Here is a 22,928-nt window from a genome sequence, read left to right on the forward strand (position 1 = left end):
CCCACTCTCTCCTACCCCCGTAGTGTCGTGTGCTGCCCGTGAAAGAGGTCTTGTAGCGTCTGTTACAAATTCTTCGTCGGAAGAATGGCTGTTTTAGGGGGAACCTCCCAACTCAAAACGTTTTATGTTCTTCAGTAAAGGCCTGTTCAAGTCTGAGCAAGCCTGAGGTAGACTTCCAACCTTTCCTTAATCTGACAAATATTTACTCATTAAATATCTATAACACTATACATTCTTAATCATATAGAACGAAAACAGCCACTCCCCCAAAGACGAATGGTACAGCCCATAGGACAGATGTCCCGCACGAGTACGCCCCTCGGATGCATCGTCGCCCCCGTGTGCGACTGTCCTTGCAACATCTGATGTTCAGCGAGACTTCTCATCTGTGTTCTCAGGAAAAGTTGGAGCGACTGAGGATATGGATTAGCATTCCCGTAATTGTATGGGTCACGGATCTACCACAACAACTTAAAGGTATTTAAACAATTGCGAACGCTTGTCAAGGATGGCAAATTAAGTCAAACAAGGTTTATCTCGCTTTTATAGACTTGGACAGTAACTTCCATGTGATCACGATGTCAATGGTTACTGTTGTGTTATGACTTTGTCTAAGTTATGTAAATGGAACATCAGTCATTCAGTAGAACAGTTTTTGTCTTCTCTTTTATTGTAACGAATATAAGAACATTAGTGTGATGGACTGGGCTACGTTTTCCCATACAATGAAGCAAGCAACGTGACCTTATTATATTATCACACATCTGAAATAAGCATCTACATTTAGGCTGCTGGGAGTGCCTCTCAAGGCATGTTCTGAATGCCAATCAAACCTTTTCTAGTGTTTATATTATAGATATTCTGTAACTATAGCATACTATACACTAACCTGATAACATGGCCACTTGATGTTCATCTCCTAATTTACTGTGCAGAATTGAGTAATTCTTGGTAACTTTAGGTCTTTGGTAGTCCAATTATAGCTAAATATAGGCTATTAGGCTGCTTGCTGTGAGTTAGCAGAGGGTCTGTGGCACTATGACCCAATCCATTTTAGCCAACACAAGGAATGATAACCCTTCTTTGTACCAAGCACATTGTAAGCCATTAGGCTAATTGTGTCTGCTAAATGAATAAATGCTCCAGCCTGCTCTAGTAGGCTACACAAAGGGGTCTTTTTTGTGTAACTTTGTTACCATACGAGTTTGTGGGTCTAATTGAATAGCAGTATTTCCTTTGCTTATCCACAAATGACCTCTTCTCTGTTAGGCGTATTAATCCCAGAAAGTGCTTCTTTTAAAGAGGTGTTCTCAGCGCATGGATGATGATGATGATGACCTCTTTTTTGCTGAATGGCTTTTGGCTGCTGCTGTTTGAGACTGAACCCATACTGAAGCCATACTGTAAAGTCGTTCTGTCTGTCCCGTAACAACAGCATCTACTTGATTCAGCATTCACTTAATTATAGGCTTCGCATATGTCTTGGGATGGTTTCAAATATCCCTCAGAGTTTCCCTGGCGGGCCCACGTCGGCAGTTCCAGGGCTGTGGCCACAGAGGCAGCCTCTGCGGCTGTGGAGGCATTCCAGAAGATCACGTCTCTCCCTTTCTGTCTCCCTCCCTCCATCTTTCTCTCTCTCTCTCTCTCTCTCTCTCTCTCTCTCTCTCTCTCTCTCTTTCTCTCTTTTGCTCTCTCTTTCACTCTCTCTCTCTCTCCTCCCCTTCCTCTCTTTCTCTCCTGGGAAAGGGTGGTGGAGGGGTTCGAGTCAAGAGCAGCAGACATGCAACAGCAGTGACTCCACATCATAATCACTGCCTGTAAACAGCCATTTCCGCTGATGTGACGTCTCCACGCTCCAGTGCGTGGCGAGGACGGGTGTAGCCGTCCATCCATTCGGTCATCCTGGCTGCAGGCGAGATGGAGAGGATAGAATAGCTGCTGTGCTGCTCCTCGTGCTGCCTGTCTCTGATCTGACTTCCTGTTGCCGCTCAGACCATGCTGCCATTCGCCTCATAATTACCTTGACTGCTGATTGCTGACACTATTAAAACACTCTGTGATGAGCTGTAATGGGCGAGGAGGAAGTGGCGGAGAGATGAGTTGCTAGACAGTCTTCCTCAGATGAGAAGGACTTTCTGTCCTCATAGGGGAATGAGTGGGGATAAGTAGACTTTCATCATGGGCCCATCAGATTTACAGTCATGAATTCAGAGCTGAGGTCTTTTTATATGGGGCACCACCACAAAGCACAACAACCATCTACAAGAGACAATTAAGCGAGGGCAATCATCTAATGTGATTGTTTGGGCTACTTTTATAAACTGTTTACTTTTGTAAAAAAAAAAAAAAACTTTCACTACATGCTTTTCAAAGACAGGGCCATTAGATTAACCAGAGGAGGGAGGAGGAAGAGCAGGATACCACCACATAATAACGATATAGTAGTCGTCAGATGAGAAGGATTTTCTCTCCTCATATGGGAATGAAAGGCCATGAGTTTTGTGTGTGGGTCCTGGGTGGGATAGATGAGCGGATACAGCGGCCTTTCGCGTGGATTAGCCGCATTAGCGTGGCGCTACGGCCCTTTTGTCAGGGCCGTTTTGATAAGCAGCAGTGAGTCCACGCTGGGCTCTTTTGTCCCCTCAACCCCCCCCCCCCACACACACACACACACACACCTCCCTCCGACACACACACGGACACACACACACACACACACACACTCAGCGCTGCGACTGTGCAAATAAGTTTACTCTGTTGAATGCGAGCTGTCATTAGGAACACCAGAATAACATCCTGCCAGTCAGACGCTCCCATCCTATACCATCCCATGTGAGAGGGATCCTCCTCGCCACACTGATGATGATAGTGATCTGGAGCAACAGAGCACTGATTACAAGCCTAACAGCTTCCTCTGGGCTGCTGAACTATTTTGCATCCCCTTATATCCCAGATATGCACACATTTACTGCAGTGGGTTTCACAGAATGGTGTCACTCAACGGGATCGCAACAACGAGCAGAGCTCAAGCAAAACAACAGCAGTTTCTGTTTCTTCTGCCAGGGCCTTGTTACACTACAACTAGCACAGCAGATGACCTGGGTTGACTTGCTGTGAGGGGAAACTAATATCATCCCTAAATCTTATTACCGGCTATAAAAAGGATCTTTGTAACAGAGCCGAACGTTTCAGGACAATCATGGTAGATGACAAGACATGTGAGAGTCAGTGAAAAGAAACTCAACCCCAAACAACATAAATAGAATCTCTTTATCATGCGGTCTCTTGTCCTCCCTCAGTCGCTCTGTAGTGTAGTGTGCCTATCGCTCACGTGAATCAAGTTTGTCCATCCACTTCCTCCCCAGTCCAGTGCCCTGGGCTCGTCCTGCTCATACTTCCCTCTGATATGCAAACAGGACATCCTGTCGGGCAAGTCTTAATTAAATTCAGCCCTACATACAGTATATATATATATATAGCCGTATGGATAGTGACATTCGCATCGTTTGTGTAATTAGAGATCAGCACATCTAGTGTGAGTTACGACTGAGAGAGCCTGAGGTGGTCAGAAGTAAGATGCTCTTCAAAGCTTGGGTGGATATTTTGCTGAAAGTCTGGTGTGTGTGTGTGTGTGTGTGTGTACATGCCTTTAAAAGTGCATGCCTGGAAGCATTGGATATGTGTGTGTGTGTGCATGTCTGTTTGTGCGTGCCTGCGAGCGTGCGTGTCTGTGTATGAGGGGGGTCATGTATTGAAGCAGCAGGTGCAGCCTATAAGAGAGGGGTAATACGCGTGGCCATCTGCTTTCTTTTTGGAGGGGGGGTGGGCTGGGGTATTGGGGCAGTTTCTCAAAGAAAGAAAGTCCGTCACATGCACAAGCCATTGCGACACACTGCACAAGGGGCGAGTGGCGGGGGTTTCACCGTATCCATGGTGCTGGGGTTTGAATAGGCTAACCCCCCCTTTCACGCACACACACACACACACACACACACACACACACAGACACTTCAGCCTCCCCCTGCACATGAGCAGTCAACTGTGAGGTCAGCCACTGCTTTTGTGTGTGAGCAAAGTGTGCCAGCAGGTGTGGGGGGGTGAGTGTGTGTGTGTGTGTGTGTGTGTGTTAGAGGGGAAGGCATATTCAAAACAGAGGAGTGTGGAGGAAGGGCCAAACAAATCACTTCTGCAAAGCTTTGAACAACAGGCAGAAAGTCTTCCAGCAGTATGGACACTGTAGCATTGCTTTAGAGACTCTTCTGTTTATCACTGTTCCTCACCATTTTTATTTGCAATTTTTTTTTTCAAAGGAAAAGGTCTGTCATCTTAGGTGGATGTTTTTATTTCCAACAGGTACCATTTAAAGCTTTCTTCTGAAGTCAAGACAAAAGGCTTTGTCACAAAGACATGGACTGCAAGGAGGACATCAGTGACTCAGACAGTGGCATCATGCTACACTCTGGTAAGCACAGATTTTTTTATGCAACCAGCATCACAGCCTGGCTTCAAGTTTTAGTCAGAAGTACTGCATTTTATAGATTTTGATCAAAAGAGGTGTCTACATTGTAGGTATACATGTGCATATATGAATATATATATATATTGTTTTGTGATTGGTTGTTCCATTATGGTCAGCATTGTTTAGAATTGTGACTCCTAGCTGGAACTCAGAAGGGTGTATGTGAAATAATTCCCCAGAAGTAAAGAAGGTTATTGTTAGTTTAATAGGCTATTCCATTGTTGTCACAGTGTGCCAAACAACAATACTTCAACATTCAATTTTACTGGAATGGTGACTGTCAGAGTTTTACGGGAACTGTTGCCTAGTTTATTGGAAACCGTCTGTGAGCAAACAAGTGAGATGCTTCTGGTTTGTGTCCCAGGCTCAGACAGCCCCACGTCGCCCATAAAGGACCTGACCACACACACACGGGCCATGCGCCTCAAGCACCAGGCACTGGAGGAGCGGCTAGGGCTGTGTCTGCTCGAGCTTAGGAAGCTGTGCATACGGGAGGCGGTGAGTTCACACACACACACACACACACACACACACACAAACACTCATACACACACACACACAAACACTCATACACACACACACACGCACACCACAGACACAGACACACACAACACACAACAAAAAGTACAAAGAACAAAAAAGAACATTTTGAAATTCTGGAAACAGTCCTCATACACATAGGAACAAAACCTGGCAGCCTTTCTATCAATTGTATTTACAAATAATATGTTGCTATAGTTATCAGCGACATTATAAAGAAGCCATTAGCAGAAGTGGTATCCTCCTCTTCCTACCTTCTCTAGTTCATCTAATGCCTCTTTCTTTGAAAGGCATGACGTGAAAGTTTATATAAAAATAAACAAACAGTTTGTGAAAGTACATCATCTAATTGGATGATTGCCCCATGCTTGTCTGCTGTAGATGGCTGAGCTGTGTGGTGCTCTCCTCAGCTCCAGCTCTGTACTCAGGACTGTAAATCAGCTGGCTGCCCTAATGAAAGGCTTTTGTTTACCACACAGGGCCAGTGTGCTGGGCAGCATGGCCGCAGCCGAGCGGGGCTCGGGGGAACAGATGTTTCTTTAGATGTTTTATTCAGACTCCCCATCGCTAACACAGAGGGAAGGGGAGACCATAAATTAGGCTGAGACAAAACAACCAGGCCGTGGAGGCATGTCATGAATGCCCTTATTTACGTTGCACAAAGTTATGAGCAAGTTTCTCACAAGTCAATGGCAGTTAGCTCTTGGCCTTGAATTGGCCGTTTTGGCATTGAATATCAGCACATCTCTTTGAAATGGGTCTCTCCCAGATACTGTTTGTTTGTGTTTTACTCGGTTTGTAACATAGTTGTGTGTCTGACTGTTCAGCAAAATCATAAATGTGTAAGTACATGTGTTAAAAGTATAATGTGGCTTTGCGTTTGTTAGGAGCTGACGGGCAAGCTGTCTCCTGACTACCCTCTGACCCCTGACGAGAAGCCCCCGCACGTCCGCCGGCGGATCGGAGCTGCATTCAAACTGGACGAGGGGCTCATTCACCAGGACGGAGAGGTGAGAAGAGCACAGAGTTGTGTGACCTGTTTTGGCACAGACAGGCCACCATAGATGGGGGTTAATGGTAGCATTGCTTTACGTGAAGTTACACACAGTTACACGTTACAAGTTGGAAATCTGTTAACCAAGAAAATAAAAATAAAAAGATGTCTGATAAGAAAAAAATACAATTATGTAATGTATTAAAACCACAAGGAAAGTTTGTCAAATGATATATGATGTTTCATGTGGTATAGGAGTCGGTGCTCAGCTCTCTGGAGGCTGAGCTGTCCCTGCAGAGGCAGATCTGTGAGGCAGCACGGCGTCTCTCGCTGGAGGAGCACCTGAGCAAGCCGGTGAGGAAGAGCCGTCAGCAGCAGTGCAAACGCGAGGAGAGGAAGATGAGGGCGCTGCAGGAGGCGGTCTTCCAGCACCGCATACGCCACGGCTGCGCATCGCCACAGATGTGCCACGCCAAACAGAGAGGTGAGAGAGAGAGAGACACACACACACACACACAGACCACAGATGCCATGGTTGCAAATCACCACAGGTGTGCCTCTCCAAACAGAGAGATAAGTCTGAAACACACACACACCCACACATACACCATTAAAAACGTTATGCCACTCCTAACAGAGGTGAGACACACAAAACACACACACACACACACACAGACACACACACAGGTGTGCAAACATAGCTCAGTAAAACATTATACTATTTGACACATCAATTCAGGTCATATTGCAGTGTCACGTGGCTCAGCTGACAAATGCCGCCCACACAGGAGTTGGCTCCAGGGCACCAGTGACACCCACCATGCCCTGCGTGCCCATCTGCCATCTGTGTAATCTGAGCTGCTTTGAATAAGAGTGCCCTTCACCTGTATGTAAATGCTCACAGACCTGAGAGCAAATCAGGGAGATGGGCAGCACACTCATGAAACTCGTGTGTGTGTGTGTGAGTGTCAATTTGGGCTATTTATGAACTGAATGCTGAATGCCTTGTGTTTGTTTTGTGTGTTTGTTTCCAGACTTGAGCATTTCCGATGATAGTTCACTTTCTGATGCTGCCGCTATGGATGATGGTAAGAGAAGTAGCTAACAGCAACACACATTTATTTGTAATGAGATTAGTGATATCACTTTAAACTATAAAAGCAGCCATGAGACATAAGTCACTGAACATTCTTTGAAGGTGGAAAAACAGGAATGACATTTCAAAGATATATTGAAAGTATTCAAAATATAATCTTGGTTAATGTAGAAAATGTGAATGACAGATATAAACACACTCCTGGGCTGTCACATTAGTCTTGTTTATGTCTGGTTCTCTGACCTGTTTTTTCGGAACCCTCAGAGAGCGACTTCAGCCCGTCACTGGCCCCGAGCTCCACCGAGTCGCCCCCACCACCCTCCCTGAGCCCGTCGCCCTCGCCGTACCCCTCGGTCGGTTCCCAGAGTGCCTCCGTCAGCGTGAGCAGCTCCACCTCCAGCCTGGACTACCAACGCTGCCCCATCCAGAACTCGCCCTGGAGGGAGTCCAGCCTGGACCAGCCCTACCAGAAGAACAAGAAGACAACCTCGGCCAGCAGCAGCCGGTCCAGGTATGCGATCGCTCACCAGCTGCGCTCAGAGACAGGACGTGACGTTAGCTTTCTTTTCAGTTGTTCTATCAAGCCAGATTTAATAATGCCCACTTCTGTTTACTGAAGAAACGTAGGAAAATGCACATGTGATTAGGACATGTGGGCCCTGGGTATTAACTCTGTGATCCGAGGACTGCAAACTGGTGCACATATGGGCTCCTATCTGAAGACAGTGAGGATAGGAGCAGGCTTCACTCAATTTGTCTATTTCTAAACTTTAAGAGTGCTGGCCTGGATAGTTATACATACAAGAAAAATAGGAGAGAGGCCGCACTATGCATACATACTCTTTTATTTGCACATACGCGTTTCGGCGTGTGCCTTCTAGGCACACGCCGAAACGCGTATGTGCAAATAAAAGAGTATGTATGCATAGTGCGGCCTCTCTCCTATTTTTCTCCTATCTGAAGAAACACTGATAAACAGATCATCAACTCAGAAGTGCACTTAGAAAAATGAAGTTGAACATCCAGAATCAAATGACCACCATTTAATGAACCAATGATCTTGTTTATTCTTGGTTTAAGAGATATCTCCTCATTCAACCTTTCTTCTGATACAACCCTATATGTCTAGTTTGATAACTATTCACAAAGGGCTCAAAGAGGTCTGTCATTCAGGTGTGTATCATCCAGGTGTCCATGTGTGTCATGCGAGTGTGCGTCATCTCTCTCTCTCTCTCTTTCTCTCCTCTGCACCAGCAGCAGTCCCACTGGTACCCCTGTCCAGGCTGGCGTGGACCTGCGTCTGGCCGAGCTGCCGCCACCCATGCAGCTGGCCTCCATGAGGAGCCTGGCACTGCTGCCCACCGTGTCCAGCAGCGCCCCCTCTACCCCAGAGCTGCCCGTACGCCGCCAGCTCTCACAGTCCTTCAGGTAACCTACTGTTACGGCAAAATTACAGTATTACGGTATTGTTATGGCAAAATCCATGACAACTGGCAATTGTTGAACTCTGTCATGTTACTGTCATGACAACAGCCTATAGATTCACTGTAAAAGCACTTTTACGGTTTTGTCCACATCTTTGACAACAGGCACTATAAGTTATTATGTGGTGCCTTAACTTGCAGTAGAAGTTTGTATAAGTTTACATTCTTATGTCTGAGGGAACGGCAGTATAGTAAGGCCATGTAGTAATCATATTAGGTTATTATGGGTTTAAATATTTACACTGCCTTTAAAAAAGGCACTTGGAAAATATTTCAGATCATACAGAATTAATGTTTCACTTTACAGACCTTAACAAAATAAACATAAATGCTCCAGTAAAGATTAAAAACTCCTCCAGTTGCATCGGCATGTCACGTGTGTTGTATGTTTAGCTTAACTTAGCTTTAAAAGCTTTTTAAAAAGCTGAGGCAGCTAGATTTATTTTTTGTTCCACTCCTCTCACCACCAACAGGCTTCCCAAGAGCAAGCCTGATTTCGGAAAGTTCAGCTCAGACCAGGGTCGTGGGCGAGTGAGGGTGCCACGGCGACGCGTTGGCGAGCTGGCCGTGACCTCACCGGAATACTCGCCTCGCCGCCTTGTGTGCCAGTCGAGCTCCGAGGACAGCAGCTCAGAGCACTCGGTGCCATCATACGCTGGCTCACCCTGCCGTGACGACTCGGCGAAGTCCGGGAAAGCCATCCCGCCGCCGTATGGGTACCACCTGAGTTCACAGCACAAGGGGAATGCCACCCCTGCGGAAGCGCACAGCTACCAGAACAACGGGCACCATCCAGCAATTAACAATGGCCAGCACCCGGTGATTAACAATGGCCAGCACCCGGCGATTAACAATGGCCAGCACCCGGCAACTCACAATGGCCAGTACCCGGCAAATAACAATGGCCAGCTCCCAGCGACTAAAAATGGCCAGCACCTAGCGACTAACCATTGCCAGCTCCCAGCGGCTAACAACGGCCAGCACCCAGTGACTAACAACGGGCACCACCAGGCGACTAACAATGGCCAGCTCCCAGCGACTACAAATAGCCAGCTCGCAGTAACTAAAACTAGCCAGCACCCGGCGATTAACAATGGCCAGCACCCGGCAACTCACAATGGCCAGTACCCGGCAAATAACAATGGCCAGCTCCCAGCGACTAAAAATGGCCAGCACCTAGCGACTAACAATTGCCAGCTCCCAGCGACTAAAAATGGCCAGCACCTAGCGACTAACCATTGCCAGCTCCCAGCGGCTAACAACGGCCAGCACCCGGCGACTAACAACGGGCACCACCCAGCGACTAACAATGGCCAGCTCCCAGCGACTACAAATAGCCAGCTCCCAGTAACTAAAACTAGCCAGCACCCAGCGACTAACAACGGACACCACCTGGCAGCTAACAATGAGCACCACCCAGCAGCTAACAGTGAGACAAACAACACCAACAGGAACAACCAACACCAACCAGGGACTAACAATGAAGTTCACATTAAAAAGATCAACCAGCAACATCTGACTTCAAACAGGGATGCCCATGTGTATAAGAACAACAACAGCCAGCAGCATCCAACTCCCAGCATCCCCAGGGCTGTGCCGAAGGAAGGGTCAGCTCTCGAAGTGGAGATGGACAAACTACGTGTAGACCCTTCTTCACCTGCCAGACCTGTCTCCCAAAACAACAGTTCCCCCATGGACATCCCCTCGCCCAAAAGAGTGGTCAAGCCACCCCCGCCCCCGTACGCCCGACTGGTGCGCACCCCCTCGCTGAAGGAGTACCCCACCCATCTCACCCGGCGGCTGTTGCCACGGGAGATTGTGTGTGAAGAGCTGAAGACGTGGCATCAGCGCAACAATAGCCTCAGAGGACCACAGCCACGTCCGCTTGAAAGACAGGGCTCGCTTCGCGTGAAGCCATCACCCAGTCAGGAGCCGCCAGCTTATCGCCAGGCCTACACACAGAAACAGGTAAAAACCTACATAAGTCATGTGTTATCATTACCATGAGTCCAGAGTGCATTCATACCACTTACATGTACAGTATCTTGCACTCTTACACAAGATGTAACCTAAAACTGTCATCTAGCATACAGTTATTTTAAACAGAAAATGTTGTGTTTCAAACATTTAAGAAGATAGTTTAACTTGTTTATGGTGTGTTATAGGTTTGTAATTGGATCAGTTTCACACTTAGTCTTTTATTTACAGCACATTCATGGTCACAACACGACAGATTTTAATTTGGCTCTCCTCTTTTGGTGTACCTCAGGCGCCGCAGATACTCATCCTTCAGAGGGCGCCAGACGGCACTCCCCTGCAGTGGTTCGAGGAGGAGGATGCTGAGATTGTGAGTCAGGTTTAAGCCCAGTGGGTCCGAACTGGTGCATGGTGCCCACGACCTGCTACCCTCGTACAAACACACGACCAGAGACTGTTATTTATTTAACGTTTGGTTTGAATGAGTCAGGTGGACTCCAGTATACCCTCTGGAGTATGAAGTGTGATTACACTGACTGGTGTTGAGTCATTGATTTAAATGGCATTTCTGCACAAACAACCGAATATTTATGAATTGACATATCTTAAATTTTAAAGTCTGAGACTTCATTGTAAGGCTTGCTGCCAATTTATTTATTTTGGATATATTTATACCCTACCACAAAAGATTTGTTCACCAGGCCTTTTTTTGCTACCATTCTATTAAGTTTTTACAGAGTTTAAGAATACTAATTCAAGAGTCCCCATGTGTCTGGAACACTTTTCTGTAGAAAGCCTGGTATTATCTTAGATATGTCCTATCCTTTGGCTGCCTCTTAATTATTTAATCAGGTATTTAATTGCTGCAGATATTTAGTCAAATTTATTTAATACCAATTATTTAATGCTTTTGTGTTTGTTAGACGCTGCTATTGATTGTATTTCTGTGCATCATACAGTAAGCATAAGGTTTTGAAAGTACTGCGTGGATATAATGGAAAGCACAAATAGATGTACTTATTTCAAAGCACACTGTATCTGTCACCTACTCCCCTTCATTACATAATACTGTATTTTACTAACCACGTAGTATGAAATTACTGTTTGTATGTTTATAATAAAATGATATGGTCAGTATTGATGTTCTGTGGCCTTCCTAAAAAATGCTCAACATGCTCAAATATTTGTGTTAGACCGACAATTACATAATGAGTCTCATCAGTATCTACTAAACCACTGCAATGACACCAACACAATGGTACCACACAATACAAAGGAAAACATAAGACAATCAGACATGACACAGACGTAGTAGACAGCGTGTTTATCCAAAGCCTGAGTTTATTTACACTGACAACTCTTTTCTATCATTGCCACCAAATTTGACACCAAAGTTAACAAAAATAATATAAAGATTTTTTTCTTGCAAATCTGAGGAAGTCAAGTGTTAATGCGTTAGAACAATAAGAATAAAAATGTCATTGCTATCCAGTACAGTTCTGTCCTGAGCTGAGTTGTTTTGTAAACTGTGAAAAGTGTTTTCACATCCAAAGAACAGGCGTTCGCACGAACCAGAAGAAAATGGCTAGCAGTATAATGAATACCAGAATGGTGAGGTAGACGCAGGTGAGAATCCAGCGGCAGTGACGCAGCCAGTGCACTAGGAGGCGCTGTCTGGCAAAGATGCGAGGGAAACTGCGGGGGCAACCAAATGAGAGAAATCTTTCAGAGACTTTCTAATCAGGAGACACAGCACTCAAAGAATCCTCAATAGAAATGCATAGGCAGTCGTCTCTACACATATCCCAACAATGCTTCCTCATTCACTTGAATAGGAAAATAGCTGCCCGATAACTGCCCAAAGTGCATTGCAAGATGGCCGCCAAGTGGGGTGACTTGCTTAAAAGGACTTGGGTACGGGTAGTTAACTATCCTAGGTATTCATAGAACTGTCCCTAGACTGACCAAATCTCTCTATTCTGTCACTAGTAAAGGGCAGCTTTCATGCAATTTGTTTGGCAAAAACGTACAGGCTGGGGTCACTTGTGTCACTGTCACTGTAGTCGTGCCTTTCTCTTTTTCCTTTGGACGAGAACCCATCCAGCTCGGCTTTGCTCCTTTGCCTCCTTCTTAGGCCCCTCTGGGGGGGTCTAGACACACGAGAGAGAAACCAAAAAGGCCAACAGCACAAGGGTATTCAGTTTCATCAATGGCATTACATGGCAAATTTCAAACCTAGTTGAGCAGTGTTGAGGCAATAAGCACATTTCCCTGTTATTTACAAATAATCAGTGGCATGGTGTGGGAACAATTTCCGAGGATGCCAAATGACCTCTATCTTTTTTAAAAGAATATATAAAGGGGGAAGGTGGTTACAGTTAGAGTATAGCATTTGATTGTTTTTTTTCCTCACACAGCTTAAATGAGAAAATGTTTTTTCAACATAGATCTCAATTTCTCGAGGTCACTGAGTACTGTCGGTACGAAAAAGAAAAATCAGTTTTACCTAACTTGAGTTGCTGCAGGCAGCCAGGACCTACAGTAAAGCAGCCAGACAGCTACAGCGCTACAATCTGGGGCATGTTCATGAGCTCCCATGTTCATGCCCCCAGAGTGTAGCGCTGTAGCTGCCTGGCTGCTTTAGCTGTTTAGCTGGTGACCTTGAGAAACGGAGATCTATGTGAAAAATCGCCGGATTTCTCCTTTAATGATAGGGGCTGCCAACTCAAGCTGGCTTCTCTGGAGATGACAGAAATGTAATACTGTGTTTCACCATACATTCATTCCATTACATATAGGAGGGCGCTGTTTCACTCATTGTAAAATACTAAATGAGAAACGAGAGAGATGACAGTGCAGCACAGAAGAATGAACAGAACTATTAAACGAAATGTTTTAATTGACAGCTATTGTCATTTCTTTTTAAAACCACACAAAAATGTTTCCCATAATCTTAAAGTACAGAAAAACAGCTACAACACGTACCACTGTATCATTTATATCCAACTATCAAATCAGTGTATTGCAACAGAAAAGAAACATACATCAACACTAAAATCAGTTACTGTTGACCTGACCTCTCATGAGGGTGGCGCCTGTTAGTGCCTACCTGTTGGGGATCGGTGGGTTTACCTCGTCATGATTGGAGACAGTGGAGGGCCCTGGACACGCACTGAGAGAGACGTTTGACAAGGTCTGTGTGATAACAACCTCCATGCTGCCCTCTACTGGAGAAACGTGCTGCGTACAACTACAAGAAAATGGAGGTCAATACAGAGCAACATTAAATTAGTTGTTTTCGTAATAGTATACTGTAAAAATGTCAGCATGAATGTCCATGAATACAAATTCTACTAAAAATATCCAGATGGTTCTTATGTTACATTTTACGACAACGGATAGATGACCCGCTGAAACAGGTGACAGAGAACCCAGTTTCAATTCAACCTGACATAAAGTGACATAAAGTTACAGGCAGCCGTGAGCAAGTACAGGTGGTGTAAAGGATGTTGTCACTGAAGGCCTCTACTCTCCAGTACCTCTCTGCCACTGATGCGCACTCCTCGTCCTCCATCTTGGGTGTACTGGCAGCCTTGGGTTCAGAGCCCTGGGGCTGGGTCACTGGTGGTTTAGTGAAAACGTCCTCGGACAGCTCTTCATTCAGGTTCTCTTTGTCTTTCGGTTTTTTGATCTCCTAATCGCACCATGAAAAAAACAGATTGAATCAAAAGTTACAGGGCCAAATTTCAAAAAACGCGGGAGGGTAAAAAAAGTATACAGTAGCTTTGTTTTTTAGCTTAATTTAAAGGTGCTCTAAGCAATGTTACGCGGTTTCTAAGCTAAAAACATTTTATACAGCAAACATCACCTCACTGTAAACAAAACGCGGCCTCTGTAGACAGTCCAGGCTCCAAAAACAGGAAGTGACGTTACTCAACATCACTTAGAGCACCTTTAATTATGGGTCAAATAAAGTCTTAATTATCTTAAATCTTAATTTTTAAGTGTCTTCTAAATCATACCTGGATTAGACTGGATTGCCTTGTAAGAACAGAAGAGCTGATTCTGCGTCGCAGATTATACTAAATCAAACAAAAACACACACAAAAAACTCTATGTGAAACACAAAGTAAACACCATATTCATAACTTGTAGAGTGTCAGGGGAAATTCCACTGCAAAAATGGGACTGAGAAAACAAAAAAAGCCAGTGTAGAGTATAGAGTGTTACCTTTCCTATGTCTTTGTTGGTCCTAATGCGCATTTCAATTTCCTCTGCAAAAAGAGAGAGAGACAAGAGAGAAGAGAGAAAAGAGAGAAGAGAGAAAATTGTTTGTTTTTTTCTGTATAAAAATGATGGCTGACTGCTAATGCCAAACTGAGCAACAAACGTCAGGGACCTCTTTGGTCTTTTTGAGACCAACATATTAAGAACACTAGCTGATCAGCTATAGGTTGAACTTTGACTCAAATTGAATTCTAGAATAAAAAGAACATATTTTTGTGATGGCACTGGGTGCCGTTGGGTCATTATTTTTTCATGAAAATGAGGCCACAGAACATCAATACTGACCATATAATTTTATTATAAACATACAAAAGAGTTTAAGGCTAACAATGGCCCATCTGCAGTCTCCTCAGTTTATGACTAATCTACTCAAGGAGACAGAGACGCGTGTCCCACCACCGTGAGTAGCCTCTTTTTCAAGAGCAATTGCAGTTTATAGCCAATAGCAGCTCTCCTGGATCCTCCCCAAGAGGTATAGCAGGGTATACCACTGTCGTAAGTGCTGCGGCGAGCGTTGCTAAGAGTGCTCTGGTCAGTCCTGCTGCAGTCCTGTTGAGACTCACCTCTGAGCTCGGGCAGCGGCTGGTCGATGGGCACACTGGCGCTGATCAGCTTCTTGGTCTCCTCCAGCTCGGCACAGTGCCGGTCATGCCGCTGGCGCAGGTTGTCTACGTGGGCCACCATCAGTTCCACCGCGCGGCTCACTTTGGCCTCCTGGCGCACACACAGAAACACAGAGTGCCCCTCAGCACTAGTGTCCACACTCTAATACGTACACTCAATGTGTATGAACACACAGCATTGTTAAGGCTCACAAGACAGCATGCTGTTCACTGTGAACTGCACAGTGATAACTATTAGAGAAAAAAGAAAAAACCTATAACCTATTAAAAAAAAAAATACAGCTCTGGAAAAAACTAAGAGACCACTGCACATTTTTCTGATGTCATCCTACGGTTGCTGAGTGACATTCAATTGAGTTGACGGTCATATTCAAAATTAAGAGACCACTGCAAATTTGAATAGGACCGTCAACTCATTCGAATGTCATCAACTGTAGGATGACATCAGAAAAATGTGCAGTGGTCTCTTAACTTTTTCCAGAGCTGTAAATCACATGTAGTGATGGTAGAGAGGTGATGCACACTATATACCTGGTGAGCAGCTCCCAGCACCTCAGCCGTTCTGGCCACCTGCTCGACGGTTCCTCCCAGGATATCCAGCGTAAACTCCAGCTTCTGAAGGATTTTATAGCGCTTGCTGTCCAAACACATTCCCTTCAGCAACTGAGGAATACAGTGACACAAACAAACGCTTCAAGATTTACAAATAAACAGGTACCTACACAGACACCTACACCAGCATGCTTATACAATGCATTTAGAATTTAGAATGCATTCACAATTTGGCTTTTGATCACAGAAACTGCTGGAAAGTTTGAGACAGTTAAATCAGATTATTTTACAAATCATCAAAAACACAGCAAAGGGAACACACACAGATCAAATCCCCAATCACTGACCACCGATCCCTTGCTTAGTTACCTCCATCGCCCTGACCCTAGTTACCTATGATGTCCCTGCCACGGTTACTTGCATCGAATGCCTTTTTGCCCTTGGTTAAATACTCTGCCGTCTCATTCCCCCCTATTAGTTACCTCCACTGCCTTTTTGCCCCTGGCTAGATACCCCTGCTGTCTCTTTGCCTCTGGTCAGTTACTGCTACTGCCTCTCTGCCCCTGGTCAGTTACCTCCACCGCCTCTTTGCCCCTCTGCAGCTCCAGCTGCAGGTTCTCCTCTGCCTTGTTGCGAGCGTGCTCCTCTGCCTGCAGACGCTGGCTCAGTGTGTACTGGTCACAGCGGAAGGCCAGAGTCAGCTGGGAGAACGCACTCTGTGGGAGAGAATAAACAGATTCCATATTAAAAAATGCGTACAGTGTGGAAATTTCAGGAGGTATAGACCTACTATAACAGGTATAAAGGTTATAACAGTTACACACATACTGAAAATGTTGAGTGACCTTACCTCCACCTCCCCTTCAGTCATCTCATCACTTTCGTGGAGGCAGAAAAATCAAGGTTCAGGAGATGTCAAAATGATCAAAATCCTCAAAAGCATACATGACAAGTTGAGCATCATGTCCATCCCCACAATTGATTGGTTTCACGACTACACAGTGGTAGACAGACAGTTATATGAGGCAATGAATAGGCTACAATAACCAAATAAACAGTTATATCATAACATTGTCAGCCGCAGCAATTTTTTTCACACAGCAGCAGACTCTAGTTGTAAGTGGCCGTTGCAAGCCCAGACAGCTGCTGTCAGGGTTCATTAATCAATCACCTGGTTGGGCCAAGACGCTCCAGAATAGAGAGCCGGTTGAGGGAAGCAGCCAGGACCTCTCGTTGAGCATCTGCATGGAGTAGTCCAACAGACCAAAACAAATAATTGTGTATAAAAAATTGTCTGAATGTGGTTTTAAAATGTATCTGCTACATTAACAGGACAATACAATGTCACAATTGTATTTCCACATTCAATATTTCATGTAATGCAATATTTTATTGCTTGTAATGATCAACTGATTTCTTTGATTCGTTAACTAACCTTCATCACTGTCCTCTTCACTGCTATTACCAGTGTTATTCAAAGGCACAGCCTTTGAGGTGCTGCCACACTGCTGGTAAAAGATTTAGGAACGTTCATGGGATAGGCCTACCACATAATGAGAATCATGTATTTTTATCCATAAATTATTAAAATCTTGCTTGTTCATCAATCAAGTTAGGCTTTTTATTTCAATACATTATGCTAATATCTCAAGGTCATTCACTCACCTGCACACTCATTGTAGGGTACTTCATAACAATTGGCAAACCATGAGACCACAGGCCGGGTGGCAGCACAACCTACGCGCTGAACATAACATAACTTACATCAACACGATAGCAGTAAATTCAGCACTGTCTAGATATCCGATGTACAAAGTGTACACGTTCATCGCCCAATATTCGTACCCCATGTGATGTTCATGCTTTTTCTGTCTCAGCGCCTCATAGGTCCCTTGACCTCACCCAACTCGAGGCACAGGTAAGCTACATGCTAATTAAATCAGAACCAACCTCGAGATGAGCAAGTAGCATCAGGTCGTAGCCAGTCAAAAGTACCAAGTTATATTTCTCATCGTTACTAAAGGAATGTCCAGTGCAAACGCAACTGACCGTAAAAGCGCGTTACAATGCAACTTCCCTTGATTTCTTTGCCTGTAGCAGTCACTCTGCTGGTGACAGATAATCTCATTAGAAGCTAAATACATAAGACCCAGTTAGGGACGTCAAACCCGTACGGCAAAAGGCTTTCACCTTCAGAGCCGACACGCTCCAAAGGTAGCATAAGAGAAACCTGAAATATCTTTACCAACAGGTGCATTTGGCTTCACATAATTAACGGTCTAGAAGTTGTTACCAATAATGTCACAAATCCATGATTACAGCTAGGATTATGGACAGGAATACTCCTGACATTTAAGGGGTATTTGGATTAATCTAAAAATGTATCTGCAGTCACATTTTTATTGTAGGGTGTGACAAGAAATTGAGATATCCTAATATGTGCTACTGTAACTATTCTGTGTATGTGGAATGTATGCATTCAGTGGGAACACAAGCAGGGATGAAGCAAGACACAGGATTTGCCCACATTTTTTTTTTATTTGTAGAAAAGTTGCAGGAGCCAGAGCTCCATCTAGTAGAGGCGCTGGGGCTTGCCCATGGTGCTCTTGATGTAGAGCGCCCGCACGTTCTGCCAGTTCTTTTTCAGCAGGGACACCAGGAAGTTCACGGCCAGGTGAATGTTGTAGACCAGCTCGTCCTCAGTCATCTTAACATGGCCCACAGCCACTGCCAGACACAGCACCTACAGAGGACAGCAGAGCGGTTCAGTTAAACATCCAAGAAATCTCCACAGTTAGTAAATTGCTTCCCATTTAAACTAAATCATTGGATATAATACAGAAATGTCCCCCCCGTCAGTATCGCTCTTTGAGTATGGAATCTATTTCCCTGCTTTACTGATAGACCCAAAGGATAACCAACAGCTTTCATTAACACTTGCACTGTTTCCATTTTCAAATATGTGATCAACTTAAATTTCAAACGATGAGCACCATTTACTCCATAATACCCATCCATGTCCTCCAGCGAAACAATTACTATTGATATTTAAGCAAACACTCTGGGTACTGGAAGCACATACCTTCTTCATCTGGAACTTGATCGTGGACTTGACCTCATCAACCTTGGTGAGGAGGTTCTCGTTGTGGGTGAGCAGAGAGGGGAACTTGCCAGCCTTGTTCAGCCCGGGTCCCAGGATACGTGGGATCTGTTTAATCAGCGACTCTGAGGCCAGGAAGGCATCATACTTCTTGGCTGAAGACCAGAGAGATATAAATGGTGCTGCTCTATTACCACCTTAACACCACTATTTTGCACTTATTCCTATATAATGTGTACTGATCTATTCATCCATTATCTGTCTGGATGTTTCTCAAGCCTGTTAAGATGGTGACTTGTGGCCAGGATGGTGGTGAACACCAATTTCATAGTCATTGCAATAAAATACCATAAAGATGACCACAGCAATATTTTATCCATCCCAATTTTAGACAGAAAGTACTTAGCCATGGAAGTCCTGTACCAATTCAAGCTGTAGAAAGCTCCTAGTCATTGACAATACAGTGAAACTTGGAACTGGAAAGACATTACTCACCAAGCTTCTTCACCATTTTCTTGTTCTTGTTGAGCTTCTTCAGGGCCTCAATGTCCATGTGAGGCATGTCTGCTGCCTTGGCCTCATCACAATGCTGCTGGTCACCAAGGACACACACAGAGAACTTGGGGCGTGGTGTGGTCTTCAGCCTATCAGGGAGTTGGGGGGAGTTGAGTTGAGTATCACCAATGATAAAAACACCAATGCAGTAAGTAAGATTCGCTTTCCAAAACCTACCAGGCAGTAAAAGCAGGACCTTACCCTTACCACCTCTGATGTTGTCCTGTCGACAGCACAGACTACATTACATGGCAAAATGGTCGGCATTGGGTTCACAGGTTTTAAGGCCCGGTCACCCGTTACCTTCCCTCATGTTTTAAGACCCAGGGTAAGGGTCCGTCTGCTTCGCCAACCCAGTGAGGGAGGAGGCTCAGTCAGACTACCCAGGATCATTCTCCCCCATCTGCCCATGGCCTGCCTGATCGTGCAACTGCACGTGAACCTATGTAACGTAGGCAGGACGCATGTTAGACAGGGGGAAGCTTGGGTGAAACAATAAAGTACCGAACCTGACTGTGCCAGAGAAACGCTTGTCCTTCTGAGGGTCGTAGTTCTTCAAGCTAATCTGGAGCTCCACAGTTTCCAAAAACCTAAACAGGAAAGCATTATTATATAGTGAACATGCTGCAAGCCACTTGACAGCTGTCAGTGGAAGTTGGACAGATTTTCATACAGCTCTAGAACAATATATGTATATCTAATAAACTGGCTTAGCTTAAGCTTAACTAACTTTATGGCATACGTTTCAGGGCTAACATTATGGCATAGATTTCAGACTCAACTTACTTTTTGGGCTTGGTCTGAGAGCCAGACTGGACCTCACGGACCGCTTCATATAGTGTGTCTCTTGAGACCTTGCTGAAAATAATAAGTAAAAGAGTCTTAAATGACAAATTGTACACTATTTGAATCCCGCTCTTCCACCAGCAGATTTACAAAGTAAGATGAATAAATGTCTGACTGATTACAGAAGGTAAAGAAACATACAACATCTCACTCATCTCGATAAAATACTCACAAATACACAATTTTAATATCTTTCCAAACGATCCTAGCTAATCAGCATGCACATAGAACTACAATTAAGTACAAGATTAAAGTGGATTTTGTCCATTAGGTAAGGGTTGAAGAGCTAGACAGCTAACGTTAGCTATGTGCACCGACATAAACTAGTCAGCACGGTGAAGATCATTAACTGCATTTTTCTCCTCCAACTACCTATAGCATATAGAAATGCGACAACCATAGTTAATGTCAAAATTATCCGTTTAATAATGTCACATTCTGAGAAAATACGGCAATTCCAATCTCACCTCATTTTAGCTTGTAGTCTCACGCCACGCACAGACTTGAAAGAGGGAGAGGAGACGGAAGTTACGCATAATATAGAAGCTGGGAGTGATGCTTTTAAAATGTCTTAAAATGTCGGCCATCTTTGTAGAGTCATAAGCAGCTGCGTTTTATTTCAGAAGACACATGTTGTTTGTTTTTAACAATGTTTAATACATTTTCAAAGGGCGTCTCACAACTCTGTTCTGCCTTTTTATTGTCTCTAGGCTGAATTTATTCACTTATTTATAGAAGGAATTGCAACAAGCCTATGCAGGCTAGGCTACAACCCCGTAAAAAAGTTTGGTCAGTGACCAGACAGTCTTGAGTGATCCTTGATATGCACATTTGATGGGGTTGCTGCATATGTTGCTCCATTAATTCATTTTACCAGTAGGTGGCATCTGATCTGAAAGATTTCCCAAAGAAGATCATGGATGGGAGCAAGATGGTTCTGTCTTAAAGCAACACCAAAGAACTTTCCCTCTGTCGCACGCACGCTATTTGTTTATCCAGCACCGGCTTTGCAAATAACGATGTCCACAGACAAGGTAGAATATTTTGCAAGGTAGAATATTTTGCATGTATTGCGACATCAGATGCAAGTCAAATTTGTAGTTTCTTATGTCTCATTCCATCGAACTACAGATCCGCTACCTGATCTGGCAAACTTACATAGTGTGGTTATAGCCGATAGAGGGCCGTGAAGAGAATGCAGAATTGCCGTTCACCCTGTTACGAGTTGATGAACCACTGAAACGATTTTGGAAACATTATTTTAAGGTACAAAAAACTCTTTGGTGTTGCTTTAAAGCCGCGTACTGTTACACCGGGGACAAAGTTGGCTCCTGATGAAATCCTAGAATTATTCCGTTGTGGATGTGAAAAGTCTGGGTGTAAGGGGGCAAACTGCAAATGCCATCTTATTGGCTGTACAGTTTTTTGTACATGCAAGGCTAGCCATAATTGTCTTAATCCACTGACAAAGAAGTCAAATGAAGATGAACTAGGCTCAGTAGACAGGGCAAAACCCAGAACGATCTGATTTAGGTCACTAGCAAACTTTTCTCAATTGATTCTATAGTACTTTTTCGCATAGAATCCATTTCTGCTTGGGACATTTTTATATCACGCATAGTTAATGAGATAATTTGCATATTTGAATAAATTAGTGAATATAAATGCACAATAAAGAAATGTATTGATAATATGGCTGTGAGTAGATAAGTTAATGACTTTATGGCCAAATAATATTCAAATTGTAAAAAAGTATAACAAAGGATCATACAAAAGTATGTTTTTAGATGGGATATTGCAGTTACATTATGCAAATTAGTTTTTGTTCATGTGCCACTTCACCTTTACAAGAACATCATGGCAAATCAATTATGAATGTTTTTACTTAATTAGTGCAAATATACACTCTTTGCATTATTTTGTGAGAGCTAATTTGTATATGGGCATCATTTTGTTGACTAATTTGCATGCAATAATGGGTCTGTGAAGAAATATTCATATTGTTACAAATACTGTTTTATGCTGTGTTGTAACTGATATTCCCCTCCAGTTGTCCACTTAATTTAGTAATAGTAAAACACTTATAGAAATAGTATACAGTAATAGTAAATATCCATTTTTTTATATCACGCATAGTTAATGAGCTATTTTGCATATTTTGACTAATTAGCAGAAGTAAAGGGTATCGATTGTCCCACTTATGTTTGGGTGACATTTTATGATTAGTTAAAGAATATTCTATCTGCAGTGAAAAATTCTGGTCATATTTATATTAGTACATTTACATAAATAATGCACATATAACAAAAATGCCAATGCATACTCATAGTAAGCACATAGGCACATATGGAGCAC

General features: G+C 44.0%; 3 protein-coding genes across 3 annotated transcripts; 1 reads left to right on the forward strand and 2 right to left on the reverse strand.

The window, feature by feature from the left end:
• The first annotated feature begins 379 nt into the window (after window positions 1–379).
• Window positions 380–11,725, forward strand: inavaa (innate immunity activator a). Its single transcript, XM_076275669.1, has 10 exons — window positions 380–477; window positions 4,354–4,462; window positions 4,884–5,017; window positions 5,947–6,069; window positions 6,309–6,537; window positions 7,088–7,141; window positions 7,414–7,660; window positions 8,407–8,577; window positions 9,107–10,601; window positions 10,903–11,725. Exons 2-10 carry the CDS (start codon window positions 4,408–4,410, stop codon window positions 10,993–10,995), a joined length of 2,601 nt encoding a protein of 866 aa, XP_076131784.1. The 5' UTR covers window positions 380–477; window positions 4,354–4,407; the 3' UTR covers window positions 10,996–11,725.
• A 235-nt stretch (window positions 11,726–11,960) lies between these two features.
• Window positions 11,961–17,565, reverse strand: LOC143114629 (inositol 1,4,5-triphosphate receptor associated 2). Its single transcript, XM_076276321.1, has 11 exons — window positions 17,508–17,565; window positions 17,244–17,313; window positions 16,923–16,950; window positions 16,648–16,788; window positions 16,052–16,183; window positions 15,461–15,611; window positions 14,841–14,884; window positions 14,633–14,692; window positions 14,150–14,304; window positions 12,641–13,860; window positions 11,961–12,305 (listed from the first exon to the last, which is right to left on the reverse strand). Exons 3-10 carry the CDS (start codon window positions 16,941–16,943, stop codon window positions 13,716–13,718), a joined length of 849 nt encoding a protein of 282 aa, XP_076132436.1. The 5' UTR covers window positions 16,944–16,950; window positions 17,244–17,313; window positions 17,508–17,565; the 3' UTR covers window positions 11,961–12,305; window positions 12,641–13,715.
• A 1,025-nt stretch (window positions 17,566–18,590) lies between these two features.
• rpl10a (ribosomal protein L10a) lies at window positions 18,591–21,090 on the reverse strand. Its single transcript, XM_076276297.1, has 6 exons — window positions 21,041–21,090; window positions 20,514–20,585; window positions 20,237–20,317; window positions 19,668–19,816; window positions 19,155–19,327; window positions 18,591–18,815 (listed from the first exon to the last, which is right to left on the reverse strand). Exons 1-6 carry the CDS (start codon window positions 21,043–21,045, stop codon window positions 18,645–18,647), a joined length of 651 nt encoding a protein of 216 aa, XP_076132412.1. The 5' UTR covers window positions 21,046–21,090; the 3' UTR covers window positions 18,591–18,644.
• Between the last annotated feature and the right edge of the window lie 1,838 nt (window positions 21,091–22,928).

The sequence above is a fragment of the Alosa pseudoharengus genome, unplaced genomic scaffold (assembly GCF_046254945.1).
Source record: "Alosa pseudoharengus isolate Yale_2024_CS ecotype anadromous, Long Island Sound unplaced genomic scaffold, YU_APseudo_1.1 YU_APseudo_1.1_scf_9, whole genome shotgun sequence".
NCBI lineage: Eukaryota > Metazoa > Chordata > Actinopteri > Clupeiformes > Clupeidae > Alosa > Alosa pseudoharengus.